This window comes from Protopterus annectens, chromosome 3.part0, assembly GCF_019279795.1.
Source record: "Protopterus annectens isolate FY-2018-M chromosome 3.part0, PAN1.0, whole genome shotgun sequence".
Classification (NCBI taxonomy): domain Eukaryota; kingdom Metazoa; phylum Chordata; order Ceratodontiformes; family Protopteridae; genus Protopterus; species Protopterus annectens.
Window position 1 is genome coordinate 637,782,352 of NC_056731.1, and position 15,458 is coordinate 637,797,809.

Here is a 15,458-nt window from a genome sequence, read left to right on the forward strand (position 1 = left end):
ACATTTCACCAATGTTTTTCCCTCTACGGTAGCTAAAAGAGCAGTGGTCATCCAAAATCTGGCCAAAGAAACCATCATCTTTTAAGATGTCCCAATATTTGTTCACTATGTTTTTAAATTTAAAAGTATTAGTACCGAAAGTTGTAGTCAATCTAATACCAGAATCATGCCTTTTAACTTCTGGCCTACTATCTACTAGCTGATCTTCCATATTAAAATACATAGCCGCTTCATTAATATCTTTAATTTTTCTTTCATTATAACCCCTCTTTATGAATCTTTTAGATATTTTAGCTGCCTCCTTCTTAAATTCTATATCACTGCTACAAATCCTTCTTAATCTCTGGAATTGAGCTTTTGGTATATTTTCAACCATATGTTTAGGATGACAGCTAGTAGCTTCCAAAAACGCATTTTTAGAAAAGGGTTTTCTATATAGGCTCATAATAATAGTGCCATCAAGAACTTCCGTTACACTAACAACCAAAAAATCAATAGTGAACAACTCAATCCTATCTATAAATCTAATACCATACTCATTACTATTAAGATAGGATACAAAATGTTTCCATTGCTCAATTGTCCCACACCAAGTACCCCAACAACCATAGAGGTAACATCTCCACATAGTTAACTAACCAGAAAAAGGGTTACTTTCTCCATAAATCAAACTACGTTCTAAATAATCCATAAAAAGATCAGCATAGATGGGGGCAAACTTAGACCCCATTGCTTGACCACTGACCTGTAAAAAACATTTGTTCTCAAAATTGAAAACATTGTGTTCCAGAACCAAGTGAACCAAAGTTATAAGAAAGTCAATATGTTCTTCACTATATGCACCATGCTGACCTAACCAATATCTCACTGCTTCAATACCTCCAATATGTGGTATACTGGTGTACAAAGATTATACATCAAGTGTACACAAATAAGTCTCACTACTCAATTGCAAATCGCTCATTAGTCTCAAAAACTCATTTATATCTTTTATTCTAGCTCTAACCAACCTTAACAATGGTTTTAATTGATACTCAAGATACATAGATAAAGGTTCAGTCAACGAACCACATATTGGGGGTATTGAAGCAGTGAGATATTGGTTAATTCAGTATGGTGCATATAGTGAAGAACATATTGACTTTCTTATAACTTTGGTTCATTGGTTCTGGAACACAATGTTTTTTATTTTGAGAACAAATGTTTTTTACAGGTCAGCGGTACAGCAACGGGGACTACATTTGCCCCCATCTATGCTGAACTTTTTATGGGTTACTTAGAATGTAGTTTGATTTATGGAGAAAGTAACCCTTTTTCTAGTCAGTTAACTATGTGGAGACGTTACCCTGATGATTGTTTGGGTACTTGGTGTTGGACAATTGAGCAATGGAAACATTTTGTATCCTATCGTAATAGTAATGAATAAGGTATTAGATTTATAGATAGGATTGAGTTGCTCACTATTGATTTTTTGGTTGTTAGTGTAATGAAAGTTCTTGATGGCACTATTATTATGAGCCTATATAGAAAACCCTTTTCTAAAAATGCGTTTTTGGAAGCTAGCAGTTGTCATCCTAAACATATGGTTGAAAATATACCAAGAGCTCAATTCCTGAGATTAAGAAGTATTTGTAGCAGTGATATAGAATTTAAAAAGGAGGCAGCTAAAATATCTAAAAGATTCATAAAGAGGGGTTATAACAAAAGAAAAATTAAAGATATTAATGAAGTGGCTATGTATTTTAATAGGGAAGATCAGCTAGTAGATAGTAGGCCAGAACTTAAAAGACAAGATTCTGGTATTAGATTGACTACAATTTTCGGTACTAATACTTTTAAATTTAAAAACATAGTGAACAAATATTGGGACATCTTAAAAGATGATGGTTTCTTTGGCCAGATTTTGGATGACCACTGCTCTTTTAGCTACCGTAGAGGGAAAAACATTAGTGAACTGTTAGCATGGTATAAGAATATTAATCTAGAAAAGGTTAATGTGAAAGATAGCTCACCTAATGGTAGCTATAGCTGTGGTCATTGTACATATTGTAAAAGAGTTTCTATCACCACGTCCTTCGCATCTATTAATACCCCCAAGGTCTATGAAATTCGAACTTTAATAACATGTAGTACTAATTGGGTGGTCTATATGGCCATATGTCAGTGTGGTGCATTTAATATAGGCCAGACATCTAGATCTTTTAAAACTAAAATAGCTGTACATCTTAGTGATATTAATTGTAAAAGACAAAGGAGTCATTGTTTAAGCATGTTTTGATTCATCATTCTGCACATTTTGTTTTTTTAGGGATAGATGCAGATCTAGGTAGGGGCATGAGTGAGAATAGAAAGCACATTTTATTAGATAAGAAGGAAAGATTATGGATCACTAACTTAGGGGCTTTATATAAGCCAGGGCTTAATGAGCATTGGTGATATGGAAATACAGTATTTGTGAATAATGTGTTCATTATAATATGTTTATAAATATATTTTTCCTGAGTTTATGTACTGCATTAATCCTGGCATAAAATGCTTGTTTTCTGTGAATTTATATTATTTAATATGGTACTGTTGCTTTAAGCTACTGATATTTAAGAAGAGTTTAGTGTGATGGAGAATGTACTACACTGAGGACACCAGGGGGCGAAACTGGTTTGTGTTTTTTGATGCTGCTTCCACCACTGTTCATTTGAACTTGGTATTATAGAAGATAAAGTCTTCTTTCGCTATTTGGTTGGCTTTTGTCGTTTTTCCATTGATGCATTTGAGTGCTGGATTTACATTTGGGTTTGCTATATATATATATATATATATATATATATATATATATATATATATATATATATATATGTATATTTATATAGGTTTACTGTCATGTGCTCGACCCACAGTCAGTCGAGTCCTCAGATGCTCAAAACCACAAATTCTGAATGTCTGATTTTGATGTAAGATTACTTGAAAATGAAAATAACAGTGAGTTTCTTCTGAAACAAAATGACTTATTCCAAGGAAAAATAGATGATTTAGTGGACAGATCTAGAAGGAATAACATCAGGATGTATGGGATTCCTGAAAAAGAAGGAGACAGTATGATTCAATTCCTTAATACCTGGCTGCCTCAAACTTTGAACCTGCTTAAAGCTTTTTCTTTTGGCATTGAAAGGGCACATATATCGCTTTCTAACTCATCTTAAAAAAAACCTTCACCAAGGTCAATGATCGTAAGATTTTTATCAAGTCTAGATAAGGATTTAGTCTTAAAAGCTGCACTAACTAATTATCCAGGTAAAATGAAAGAAAATACTGTAAGATTTGACAATGACTACTCACAATTAATGGCGTCAAAGAGAAAAGCAAGTATGCCACTTGTTAAAAGAAAGAAAAATAATGTTAAAGCACTAATCTTGTTTCCAGCAAAAATAAGGATTCACCTTCCAGAGGGAAAGATGTTTTTAACACCTTGGAAGATGCAATGGACTTTATACAGAAAAATAAAATCATAGAAAAGAAGAAGAAATGGACTGGAATCTATCAACTTCTTTTAAAAGAAATGCAACAAGAGATGGTTGGACAAAAGAAAAGCAATGCATTTTGTGGTTATGAATTCTTATTAATTTAAAGACGTTCTCGAATACTTATGAACAGGTGCTGAATATTACTTTTTACAAGGTAAATCATTTCTTTCTTTCTTTCCCTACTTCAAATGGTTACTAGTTCTCTTTTTAAAATGTTAGTTTGATTCTTTTATCTATGCATGAAATTAAAACCACTTATTTCTTTTAGTGTTTAAAAGATTAAACTATTCATTTTATTAAAATTTAATAATTATTATGATGAAATTTATGTTAGGTGGCACACTTTCTGATATCTTGGCATAGTTGAGCAATGTATTATTAAATATAATACAAGATGCAACAAATGACACTAATGAGGGATGTTAAGTAACATTCTGTGTTCTTAAAATGGCCCAGTAGTGTGCTACTGATAGTATACTTGACATGCAATAGCACCCATGAAAGACATGGTATGTCCTAGCCATACAATCCAAATCTCTGACAGGTTTTGGTACCCTTGATGAGTGTAAGCATGGGCTTGGGAGATGAAACATTTAAAAGCAAGGGCCCAGGAGATGAACCATTTACAGATCACCTGTGTCTATCAGAGACATAGGTGCCAAACCAGGGATGAATTTCCAGTTATAAACAAAATCTAAAAAATATAGCTTTTTAAATATATAAAAGTTACTATTAGAAAGATTCAAATAATTAGAGTAATGTTCGCACTTTTACAAGTTAAACATGGACCACACATAACTGTCATTCTTTTAATGCAAGTTTATATGCTATGTCTCCTTTAAAAAAATGACAGTCTGTTTTATATTAAACATCTTATACAAATAGTACTTGCTGAATCATTAATTGTTATTTCTTTGAGTGCAATGGCCTTTTAGTGGTTTGGATAATTTGAGATGATATTTGTTGTGGTTTGGAGGGGCTACGCATTATTAGTTTAATAGAGAGTTTGAGATGCAGTTTGTTGTCTTTTTCAAAAAAACTAGGAATACTTTATTCTATGGTAGAATGTTTTAGTGTTATATCACTAGGTAATTTTTATTTGTTTCAAAAGATTTGTCCATAGCTGAAGATTTCATATTATTATATATAAAGTATATAATAAGTTCGGTACACAAATGTGATTTCATTATACCTGTGTTTTTTTCTCTTATATAAATGTCTGTTTTAAAATGCATGTCTATAAATATTAATGGATTGAATAATCCAGTAAAGATGGATAGTCTGTTCAAATACTTGCAATTACATAAAGCTCAAATAGTATCTCTACAGGAAACACATTTACTTAATAAAGATGTAAAAAAAAACGTTCACTATAGAATTATTTGGTTTTAATAGGTTCTGGCTTTCCAGCTAAAAGAAGAAGCACCCACATTTTATGGAAGAACTCATTAGTAATGCCTAAAGTAAAAGATACCTATGTTGATAAAAATGGTATGTTAAGCATGATTATGATTGAGTGGAACAGAAAAGTATATACATTGGTGAACTTTTAATGGATTCCAGGAGATGAAGCTAAAGATGCAAAAAATTACTTAGACACTATAGCATTTTACAAGAAAGGTAAAGTCATAAAGGCTGGTGATTTTAATTGCATTTTATCAGAAAAAGATTCCACTGCAGATATAAATCCGAGAATCACGTCTTTGATCAAACACTTTGCAAATTTTGTAAATCTAATGAACTTAAAGGATAAATGAGCTAATGGAAACAAACTCACTTCAATGTATCCATTATTCATATAGATATGGAATACAAACAAATATTTATAACATTTTTGTCTCAAACTATTTATCACATATCAGAGAAGTTTCAGTTGTTTCATGTCCATGATCAGACCACGATGCTATAATCTTTAATAATATTTTATAAACTGACAGTTTAATACATCACAGGAGATTACCAGCATACATTACTAAAATAAAAGGATTCAAAGATTGGTATGTTAAAGAGTTCAAAAATGTCCTAGAAATAAACATAAATGGAGAAGCATCTGCCATTGTTCTATGGGATTCATTAAAGGCTTACTTAATGGAAGAGTTGCACGCCAGTATATTATTAAAAGAGGACTGTGTCAAAGACTTGAATGCATTACAGGTCAAAATAGACATACTGAAGTTAAATCTAAAACCAACTAACATTATTAGGCAGTCTGAACTTAAAAACGTAAATTCAAAATATGTTGAAATTCTAAATCATAAAGATTCAATAAATCTGGAAAAACATAAACTTTAGGCATATACAATAAACCCTTTAAGCTTGCAAAAACTTGCTGCCAGATCAAAGAAAATGAATAAACAAAATCATAGCAAAGAAATTATACACATATAAATAATAAAAAAGGAAAGAAGAACACATATTAAAAGTATTCCTGAGGACTTTAAAATATTTTATGAAAATATAAATAATAATACAAATAATCTAGATAATGATGATATAGTTGAAACTTTTCTTAGGGGAAATATGAATAATAAAATAGCAAGTAAACAAGCAAAAAAATTGCTAGACCATTCACTTTAAAATAAATAAAGGCTCAAATAAAAAAGTTAAAAAATAATAAGTCACCAAATTTAGATGGTCTTATACTAGAACTATATAAAATACTACTGGATAATGCCGTTAAAATATTAGATAAGGTCTGTAGAGAAATAAAAACAACTGCTGAAGTCCCCCCATCATGGAAATATTCCCTTATATCACCTATTTTTATACAGGATAAGGATTCTACAAAGTGCTCATAATACAGACCCATTTCACTTTTAAATATGGACTATTAGATGTTCATGTCCAGTTTAGTTAACAGACTTAATCTACGTATACCTAAACTAATTAACAATGATCAAACTGGGTTTATTTTAAATAGACAAGTGAAGGATAATATAATAAGAATATATATATTAATAGACTATGCAAGTAAAAATAAAAAAAAATAACTTTTTATCATTAGTCTCAATTTACATAAGGCTTTTGACTTAGTTAATTGGTTGCATCTGTTTAAAACAATATAATTTCTCACCTGAAGATAATTCCATAAATTTTTAAGTTATGCAATAACTCTTGTACTTATGTTAAAATAGTTTTTTTCTCTCTAATTCTTTTAACTTGCAAAAAAAAAAAAAAACACAAAACAAGGCTATCCATTATCATTTTTACTTTTTGCATTAGCTATAGAACCATTTGCTAATAGTATTCGATCCAATAAGAACATTAATGGTATCAAAATAAAAAAAGATTTTGAACTGAAGATTCAACTCTTTGCTGACGATATTTTACTAACAAAAGGAAATATAGAAAATTCATTAGAACACATAATTAGCTCTATGAGTCAGTTTGAAGAAATCTCAAACTTAAGATTTGATCATAATAAAGTGAGTACATTATGAATTAATAACATTTTAAAAATTCATACAAAAATATTCTAACTTCAAGTGGAATAGCAATCAAATTAAATACCTTGGTATAACCATTATGTCTAATAGTAAAGAAATGAATCAAAAAAACTCTCAAAGGTTGTTGATAAAATTTTAAGTTTAGTCAGAGATTGGAACAAATTGGAAGACTGGTTAATACTTATTAAGATGGTAATTCTCCCTAAAATATTGCTTGTCTTGCAATCTTTAGTACTATCTCCACCAAAAAAAATGATGAAGATAAACAATGTTCTGCTTATTTTTTATTTTTATATTTGGCATCCTAATAAACCTAGAGTTTCCTTTGATTGGCACAGAAAGGGTGAGGATAATAGTGGAATAGGATTCCCTGATATTCAATTATATGCTGTTTCAAAATTTTTAATAATTATAGCATTTGGATAAATTCATCTTATGAGTCAAAATGGAAACAAATACATCAAGAAATAGTATTAGTAAATAATAAATATATCACAACCAGTCATTAACAAACTGTCCCAAATAGTTTTTTCTGATTATTAAAATATTTTTGCATAAATGGAATTACACCCTCTTCCCAAATTCCCTATTTAAATAACAAAATTTCCTCTTTCCAAAAGTTCACATAGTCTAGACATTGTATTAAAGACTTAATATTTTTTATGTTTCCAATTGCATATACAAATGACTGCTTAGAAACTCATAACATCAACAATATGCCAGTTTAGAATCAACCAACTAACTTAATTTATTGACCTCAATTCTTAACTTCTTAAATGGTATTGATATATGTGCGTCTGGGTTACCTTTACATTATCAAACATTCAAATGTTCGACACTGATATGATCAAGACCATATCATCGAACATTTAAATGTTCGACAATGTAAAAGTAAATAAAAAAAACCTAATCCAAAAAAGGTAAACTGTTTATAGCAGGGGGGGCAAGCCCCCCTGCACCCCCCTACTTAAATATTCCAACTTCAAGACCACACTACATTGCAGTAAAGGGAAATATTCCCGTAATGCGCTGTATGGAGGTCCGTATTCTGTCATTTCCCATTACCAGAATATAGTGCAATCTCGGAGATGGTATATTTAGGTAACAGGGGTGACCGGAATACATGGGGATCATTAGACAACCTCAGTTGTCTAGTATCTATCCCCAATTTTAAACCCTCAGATTGTCGAACATTTAAATGTTCGATGATATGGTCTTCCCCATATCAGTGTCGATCATTTGAATGTTTGATAATCTGAGGGTAACCCATGTGTCTATATATATATATATCTATATATATATATATATATATATATATATATATATATACACATATATGTATATATAAATATATATATATATATATATATATATATATATATATATATATATATATAGACACACACACACACACACACACACACACACACACACACACACACACACACACACACACACACACACACACACATGCACACACATATTAAAAATTTAAGTTCCAAATATAGTCAAGATTCTGAGAATTGGTTAATTTTACAAATATTTAGAGACTTTGTGGACACAGAGATACACCTAGGTAAGAAATCATTCCCAAAATTATTGGAATTCTTAATAAATATCAGTACTAATGCAATGAAAAATAAATAATATTTGTCACAAATTTATAAAATTCTTAAGTTAGATTTCACTTATTTACTCAATTCCTATTGGAATTATTCCTCAAAAATTAATATGAAGACTTATCTGAAGAATAAAGTAAAATAACATTAAAATCTACAGATAAAACCACATCTTCATTATATTGGAAAATTTTCACTTGGAAATTCTTACATAGAGCTTTTGTCACTGCTAACAAAATTGCAATTATGTATAAATCAAATAGAATTAAATGCTGAAAATGTGATTCTGAAATAATAGCTGATTGGGCACATATGGTGTATGAATGTAAGTCATATCCCCAAGAAATTAATAATTTTGTTCAAGCTCTATTTATTTTATTTTACATTTGACTACCAGGAAAGTCTGACTAGACAGATGTTCTTTTTCAGAGCGTAAAGTTCCACATAATACATACAAGTTGAAGAAACTTTGAATACATAATACATACAAGCTGATACATTTTGAGAACATCATATTTCACAGTGCATTACATATATGTGATCATAGCATAGTGAAACAGTTTCCATACAAACATTATATAGCTTCTGTAGAGAATTAGTTAGAAATACACATACAGGGTTTTTTTCTGAGCACAGTATACCACCTAATCATCAAAGATTAAAGAACAAATGTTTATATAGAGCATTAAAGTATGTCTAGAAGAAGTAATCACATTAGCTGAAAGAGACAGTTTAATTGGGAGCAGTACATGGACATAGCCACTTGTGGGATCAGTGGGTTTTTAGCCTTTTTTTAAATTGAGTTAAGGCTATGGTAGACATTATGTTAAGAGGTAGTGCATTCCAGATTTTGGCTATGCAGGTTGAGTAGAGGGCTTTTCCAGCAAGATTGCTGGCTGCGATTATTTTTATAAGGGGTTTGTTAGAATTAGGTGGGAGTTTGTCAGCCAAGTTTCTACTTCTAGGAATGACTCTTGTGTTAGTGTTTGTATTAGTAGCCATGTAACTGTAGAATCATCTTGCATACTGAATAACTGAGGCACGAGCGGCTGAAGTATGAAGGTTGTTTACAAATATATAGAAAAGAAGGGGACCTAATATAGAGCCTTGGGGAACTCTTAGGATTATAGGAAGAAGAGGTGAAAGATATTGTTGCCAATGTACTGCTTGCTGGTACTCAGTTAGGTAGACCTGGAACCAGGCAAGAGTAGACTGAGTTAGATTCAACTCAGAGAGGGCATTTATGTTTTGTTGTGTGAGACCACATTGAAGGCTTTTGATAAGTCTAGAAAGATGGAAGATATGTATTTACTTTTGTTTCTGTGAAGGTTAACAGTGTTAGTAAATGACATTAGCCAATGGTAGTACTGTGGTATGGATTGGAACCATGTTGTGCATTGGTTAGTAGCTTACTTGTATGCAGGTAGTCCATGATTTGCTTATGAAAAATTATTTCTAGTATCTTAGACAGAGGGGAAGGGATTACAGTTGGACAGTAGTTAGACAGATCAGTTGAATTGCCTCCCTTATGGAGTGGAATATTGTGGAAAGTTTTCCAAATGGCAGGAATTTGGTCAGACAGATGGTCAGATAGATGTAATATTTCTAAATCTTTAGTTATATTTAATGTCCTGATTCTGGAGATAATTCCAAAAACCCAAGTGCCTCTTCTTTAGTCTATTCTTGCTATAGCCAGAAAAGGAATTGCTAAAATTTAGAAAAGTAAAATACTCCTCTAGTGTTGAATGTATTAGTATGTCAACAAGTATTTGAAGTAGTGAATTACATACTATAAAGATGAAAACTTCTAATATTACACATTTATATAAATCTTGGCTTAAACTTAAAGACTTCTCTGAAAAATATTAATTGTTTTTGAGATGTATAACTTCCCGCCCCCACCACCCATTAAGGAAATCACGCAAAAAGATTTCTCCAAAGCCAACTTCATGCTTCTTAAGACAGGAGTGGTGAACTTCATGACACCCATGCAGATGGACAATACAGTTATGACTGCTGAATCCTACACAGATGGACTCTATAAGCACTTAGACAAGTGTATGGATCGTGCTATCCCAAACAGAACCAAAATGCTATCCTCCAAAAAAAAGGAAGCCAATCTGGTAGTCCCCTGCCATAAACAAACTGTACAACAGAAGGAAGCAACTGTTGCAAAAGAGAGTCAAATCCCATGAGTTGAGGAGTTCCCTGGCCGGCCTCAGTAAGAAGCTGAGATCCCTTATAAGATCCTCTAAAGCTAGATATGAAAACAAAATCACCACTGATTCTAGGGACAACCACAAAGCATTCTATAGCTATGTCAAGAATCTCAATGGCAACACCCAGATCTGCTCTGAGTTACAGCACAATAGCATGAAAATTACAGAACCAACTGATATTGCCAATGTTCTGGCAGATAGGTTCAGCACTAACTTTACCCCCTTTCACCCCTTAAAGGGCCCATATCTATACAGGAAGAATGCAGAGTCCCTGTAATCATAACTATGGAGGTAAAAGCTGCATTCTCTAAAGCCAAAAACACAGCATCCATGGGACCAGACAACATTCCAGGCTGTGTTTTACACGAACTTCAGAATGAACTGACTCCCCACCTAAGCACCATGTTCAATCATAGTCTCACATCAGGCTTTGTGCCCACTGAATGGCACACAGCAACAGTTATCCCACTCCACAGTGGGGGAGCCACCACTGATCCCAGGAATGTTCGCCTATTAGCTTGATGAGCCTGGTCTGTAAGGCCATGGAACGTATCATCATGGAACTCATAAACACAGACATTGGTAATCTCCAAATTCTGGACCCCACCCAGTTTGGGTTTGTGAAAGGCAGATCATGCCTCCTGAATCTGATTGACTTCTTTGAGGCAGTCACCAAAGCTGTAGATGAGGGTAAGGTGGTTCACACAGCCTATCTTAACCTCGCCAAGGCTTTTGATACCATCCCCCGTTCTGGAATTATAGCTAAACTCACTAAACTAGGTATAAATCCCTATGTCACAAGATGGGTTGCCAACTGGCTTACTGACAGAACCTACACTTTAAAAGTTGCAGACTCCAAATCTGACTTCAAACCAGTGACAAGTGGAGTACCACAGGGTTCAGTCCTGGGATCTCTCCTGTTTGGTATCTACTTCTCTGAAGTACAGGCTAACACAGAAGGCCTTTGACTAACAAAGTTCGCAGATGACTGCAAACTAGGAGCCATAGCTGAGTCCCCAATGATGTGGACATCATACAGAAGGGCCTCACTGAGACAGATGACTGGTGTCAGACGCATGGCCTCAAGCTTAATACCAAAAAGTGCATTGTCATCCCCTTTGGTAAAAACTCTGTACCCATGAACTACCACATAGGCGGCAGGCTACTTAATGCCGAATGTGTGGTAAGAGACCTGGGGACCCAGGTGGACAGTAGTCTCTCCTTTGATAATCACATTGCCACAGTCATCAGGAAATCCTTTTATGTGGCACACCTCATCACAAAAGGGTTCTCATCTAGGAAAAAAGAAGTAATTGTTCCCCTCTCCTCGACACTCATTAGACCCATTATAGACTATAACACCCCTTTTGGAATGTACCTCACAAGACATCTGCAGCAGCTGGAAAGGCCACAGAAGTACCACATAAAGAGGATTACTGGCCTCAAACAGATTCCCTACACTGACCGTCTCAAAAAACTCCACCTTTACTCCGTAGCGTATCACCTACTCTGAGGTGATCTCTGTCTAACATATAAAGCTATGTCAAACCCAGAGCTGATGGACATGCTACACCTAAAAAAATCCCAATCCCTCCGAGCTACATGCTCTAGGGACCTAAACCTTGTCACCACAATAAACAGGACATGCTGAAGGGACAGATTCCTGTGCCCTGAGACTTCCCATATTCTGGAACAAGCCACCCATCTATGTCAAGCAAAGTTCCTCATTAGCACTCTTCAAGAAAAATCTTGATAAGTGGATGGGAAATAGGAAATACACCCTGGGGATCACGTATTTGTCTCTGCTCGACAGGGGCACAGGAAAATAACTTTCTTGGGTGACGTAAGCCAGGGAACCTTGTTGGCTAGGCTTACTTAGGCCCTTGGGCCGATAGCCTAGTACCTACCTATGAACCTATGAACCTATGTATTGATCAGCTGTGGACCTATATAAATAGTTATTTGTTTGGTTTATAATTAATTTGTTTATCTGTTGTTTTAAAACCAAATAAAAAATAAAAAAACACAAAAAAAGGCAAAATAATCAGTTGTATCAGCACGCAGATGATAAAGATAATTGAAGATGTGCACTCCAAATTTCATATTGAAATTAGTTTATACTGATGTATACCATATAAAGTACACACACTACACAAGCTAGGATGTCTTTTGCACATTTAGTATGGCTTCACTTGCAATTAATTTTGGGTAACAGATTCAGCAATTATTGTTTACAGTACATATTATAAATACACAAAATTTGTAATGTATAAGTTGACATTTTGCACATCTATACTTTGTGAGTCAGAAAAAATATGCATTTTAAGTAATTGACAAAGGACATCACTTAAAAATCTGCAGTTTCTTAAAATGTTACTGTCCCAGACAGCTGCTGTTTTGCTTACCTACTAAGGACAGGCCTGCAAGTTGCAATCAGTATAGAGGATTATGACTGGGCTGCAGATCAAAATCAATTTGCCAATGTGTTTGAGACACAGATTTAGGAAACAAACCTCAAGAGTGAAGTTTGAGATCTGAATTTATTGAATGCAGCTTGGAAATACATTAACAATCAGTTATGACCGGTGACCCAGTCATAATATTTTAGAATACATGAGGAGCTTGCGTGTATATTACAAGATTGAAGCTTTAGTTAATCGAATAACTAGACTTGATCTTTTAATATCTAAACCGTAAAATGTCGAACGGCCAATTCAACCCAGGGAAGTGCTTCCCTTGGCAGTTTTGTGGATTATGCCCTTCTCTCCAATTTGGATCGATCTCAGAGTTGGTTTATTTAGTTGGGGGAGTGTGTGTGTGGGGGGGTGAAGCCCCCCAGTTGATTTTGGGTCTAACGTTTTTTTTTTAAGTGACCAAGGGAAGTGTTTCCCTGGGTTGAAACGGCCGTTCGACATTTTCCGGTTTCGATATTACAAGATCGAGCTTTAGTTATTCGATCAACTAAAGCTTCGATGTTGTAATACAGATGCAGGGAGCTTTACTACAGCAATATACTAGGAAGCAAAATAAAAAGAATTTAACAACTTTGAAAGCTGTCACATACCTCATACTAATACACAAGCAGTGGCCAGAAGTAAAGTGTGCCTCTTGTCAACCAATTGTTTTTAAAGCAATTAAACAGTTCGCTTTTCTACAGATTTGTTGTTTGCAAGGCAGCACAAAGTGTGCTGCAGTTTTTTCAGTTGCTTGTAGGTTTTCAGTGCAATTCTGTTGTATTGCTGTGTGCATTGCAACAGGATAACCACTAACAACTATGTTCATAAATCTAACCTTGTTATAACAATTTGTTCTGTTTCAGTGTGTAATCTGTATGAATTAAAGCAATATTATATGTAAATACATCAGTAGTAGTGGTAGTTACCTGGCAAGTAGTTGCAGAGTTTTTCCATGGAAGCTGAAATTGTGGAATTATGGAACTGAGTAAGTTGTTCTACTAGAGACACAACAACCACACATGCTGCAGAAACAAAGAGACAATAGCGTGAGTTCCACTGCAATCTCACATAATGAGTAGTAGAGGTTGAATATTTACAAAACCTATCACTAATTAAAACATCTGCTTTGCTACAGTAGGAATTTCTTTAGTTGTTTCAGACGTATTTTTTATTTCAGCTTACAATGTAAGTTTAGCAAACACTCTAGAAAGTATATACAAACATAGAAATGTAATAGGATGGCTAACATTCAAAAATGACATGTAACCTAGCACGTCTTTTTCTCCTTGGTTTTATTGTATTGCATTGTTGTGATTATCATAACAGTTTTGAATATTTTTTAAATGGCATGGCAGATTGTTTGCAGAGTATATATATCTATGTCAAAAAACAGAAGTACTTTATTAAAGCATCAGTATAATTCCGTTAGCAGAATTTCCTTCTCCACACTTGCATTCATTACAAAAATGAACATAAAAACATGTACAGTTTACAAACAAGCATAGCACTAACCTGCTAGTTTCATTTATGTGGTTGAATATCCTCTTTTTTTAATCTTCCTCCACTCTTCTGAACTTGCTGACCCCTCTGAGGAGAAATACTGTAGTGCCCATTCAAGTACCATATTGAAGGGTACTACTCTATTCTTCAGAAACAAAACTTCTGCTTGTCTCTTCTTATGCCACCTTCTTTTATGGTTCTCCCTACCATTTATGACCTGCCGCTCTGTCCATCTGTTTAAGGTTAGCCCTGTCATCTTACTCGTGTGACGCTACCTTCTTTCCGTTTGCTGTGGACTTATCCATTGTGAGTTTATGCACTGACTCTTATCCTAATCATCTTCCTCATGGTCATTTGACTCTGTCCCCAGCCTATTAATATGACATCTATCATGAGTACAGGAACTAACTGGATACAGGCCCCAGTCTATTAATATTGCATCTATCTTGACACAATACTCCAAATGAAGGTTCAGCAGTGCTTTTGCAGGGTATGATTAAGCTTGCATTTCCAGAAGCCATATGCTTAGCAGTGCACATTAGCATACACCTCACCCAGTGTTATGCTTTTTATCATCTTACATTGTTTTTCTTTGATATTACAGATAGACTTGAATTCTTCTCTCCTCATATTTTACCTGGCTTTGTCTCTTCAGCTTACATTCTGTCTTAGAGGTGCTACAAACTAAGTGCATGACTCT

At 33.8% G+C, this 15,458-nt stretch overlaps 1 protein-coding gene across 1 annotated transcript in view; it reads right to left on the bottom strand.

Moving 5' to 3' along the window:
* Positions 1–15,063, bottom strand: part of AOAH (acyloxyacyl hydrolase) — a 1,217,970-nt gene extending 1,202,907 nt beyond the window's left edge. Inside the window, exons 1-2 of the mRNA XM_044065645.1 lie at positions 15,020–15,063; positions 14,185–14,321 (exon numbers count right to left, since the gene is read on the bottom strand). Coding sequence (XP_043921580.1) covers positions 14,185–14,321; positions 15,020–15,063 — 181 coding nt within the window. The remainder of the gene's footprint in view (positions 1–14,184; positions 14,322–15,019) is intronic.
* Positions 15,064–15,458: the final 395 nt, after the last annotated feature.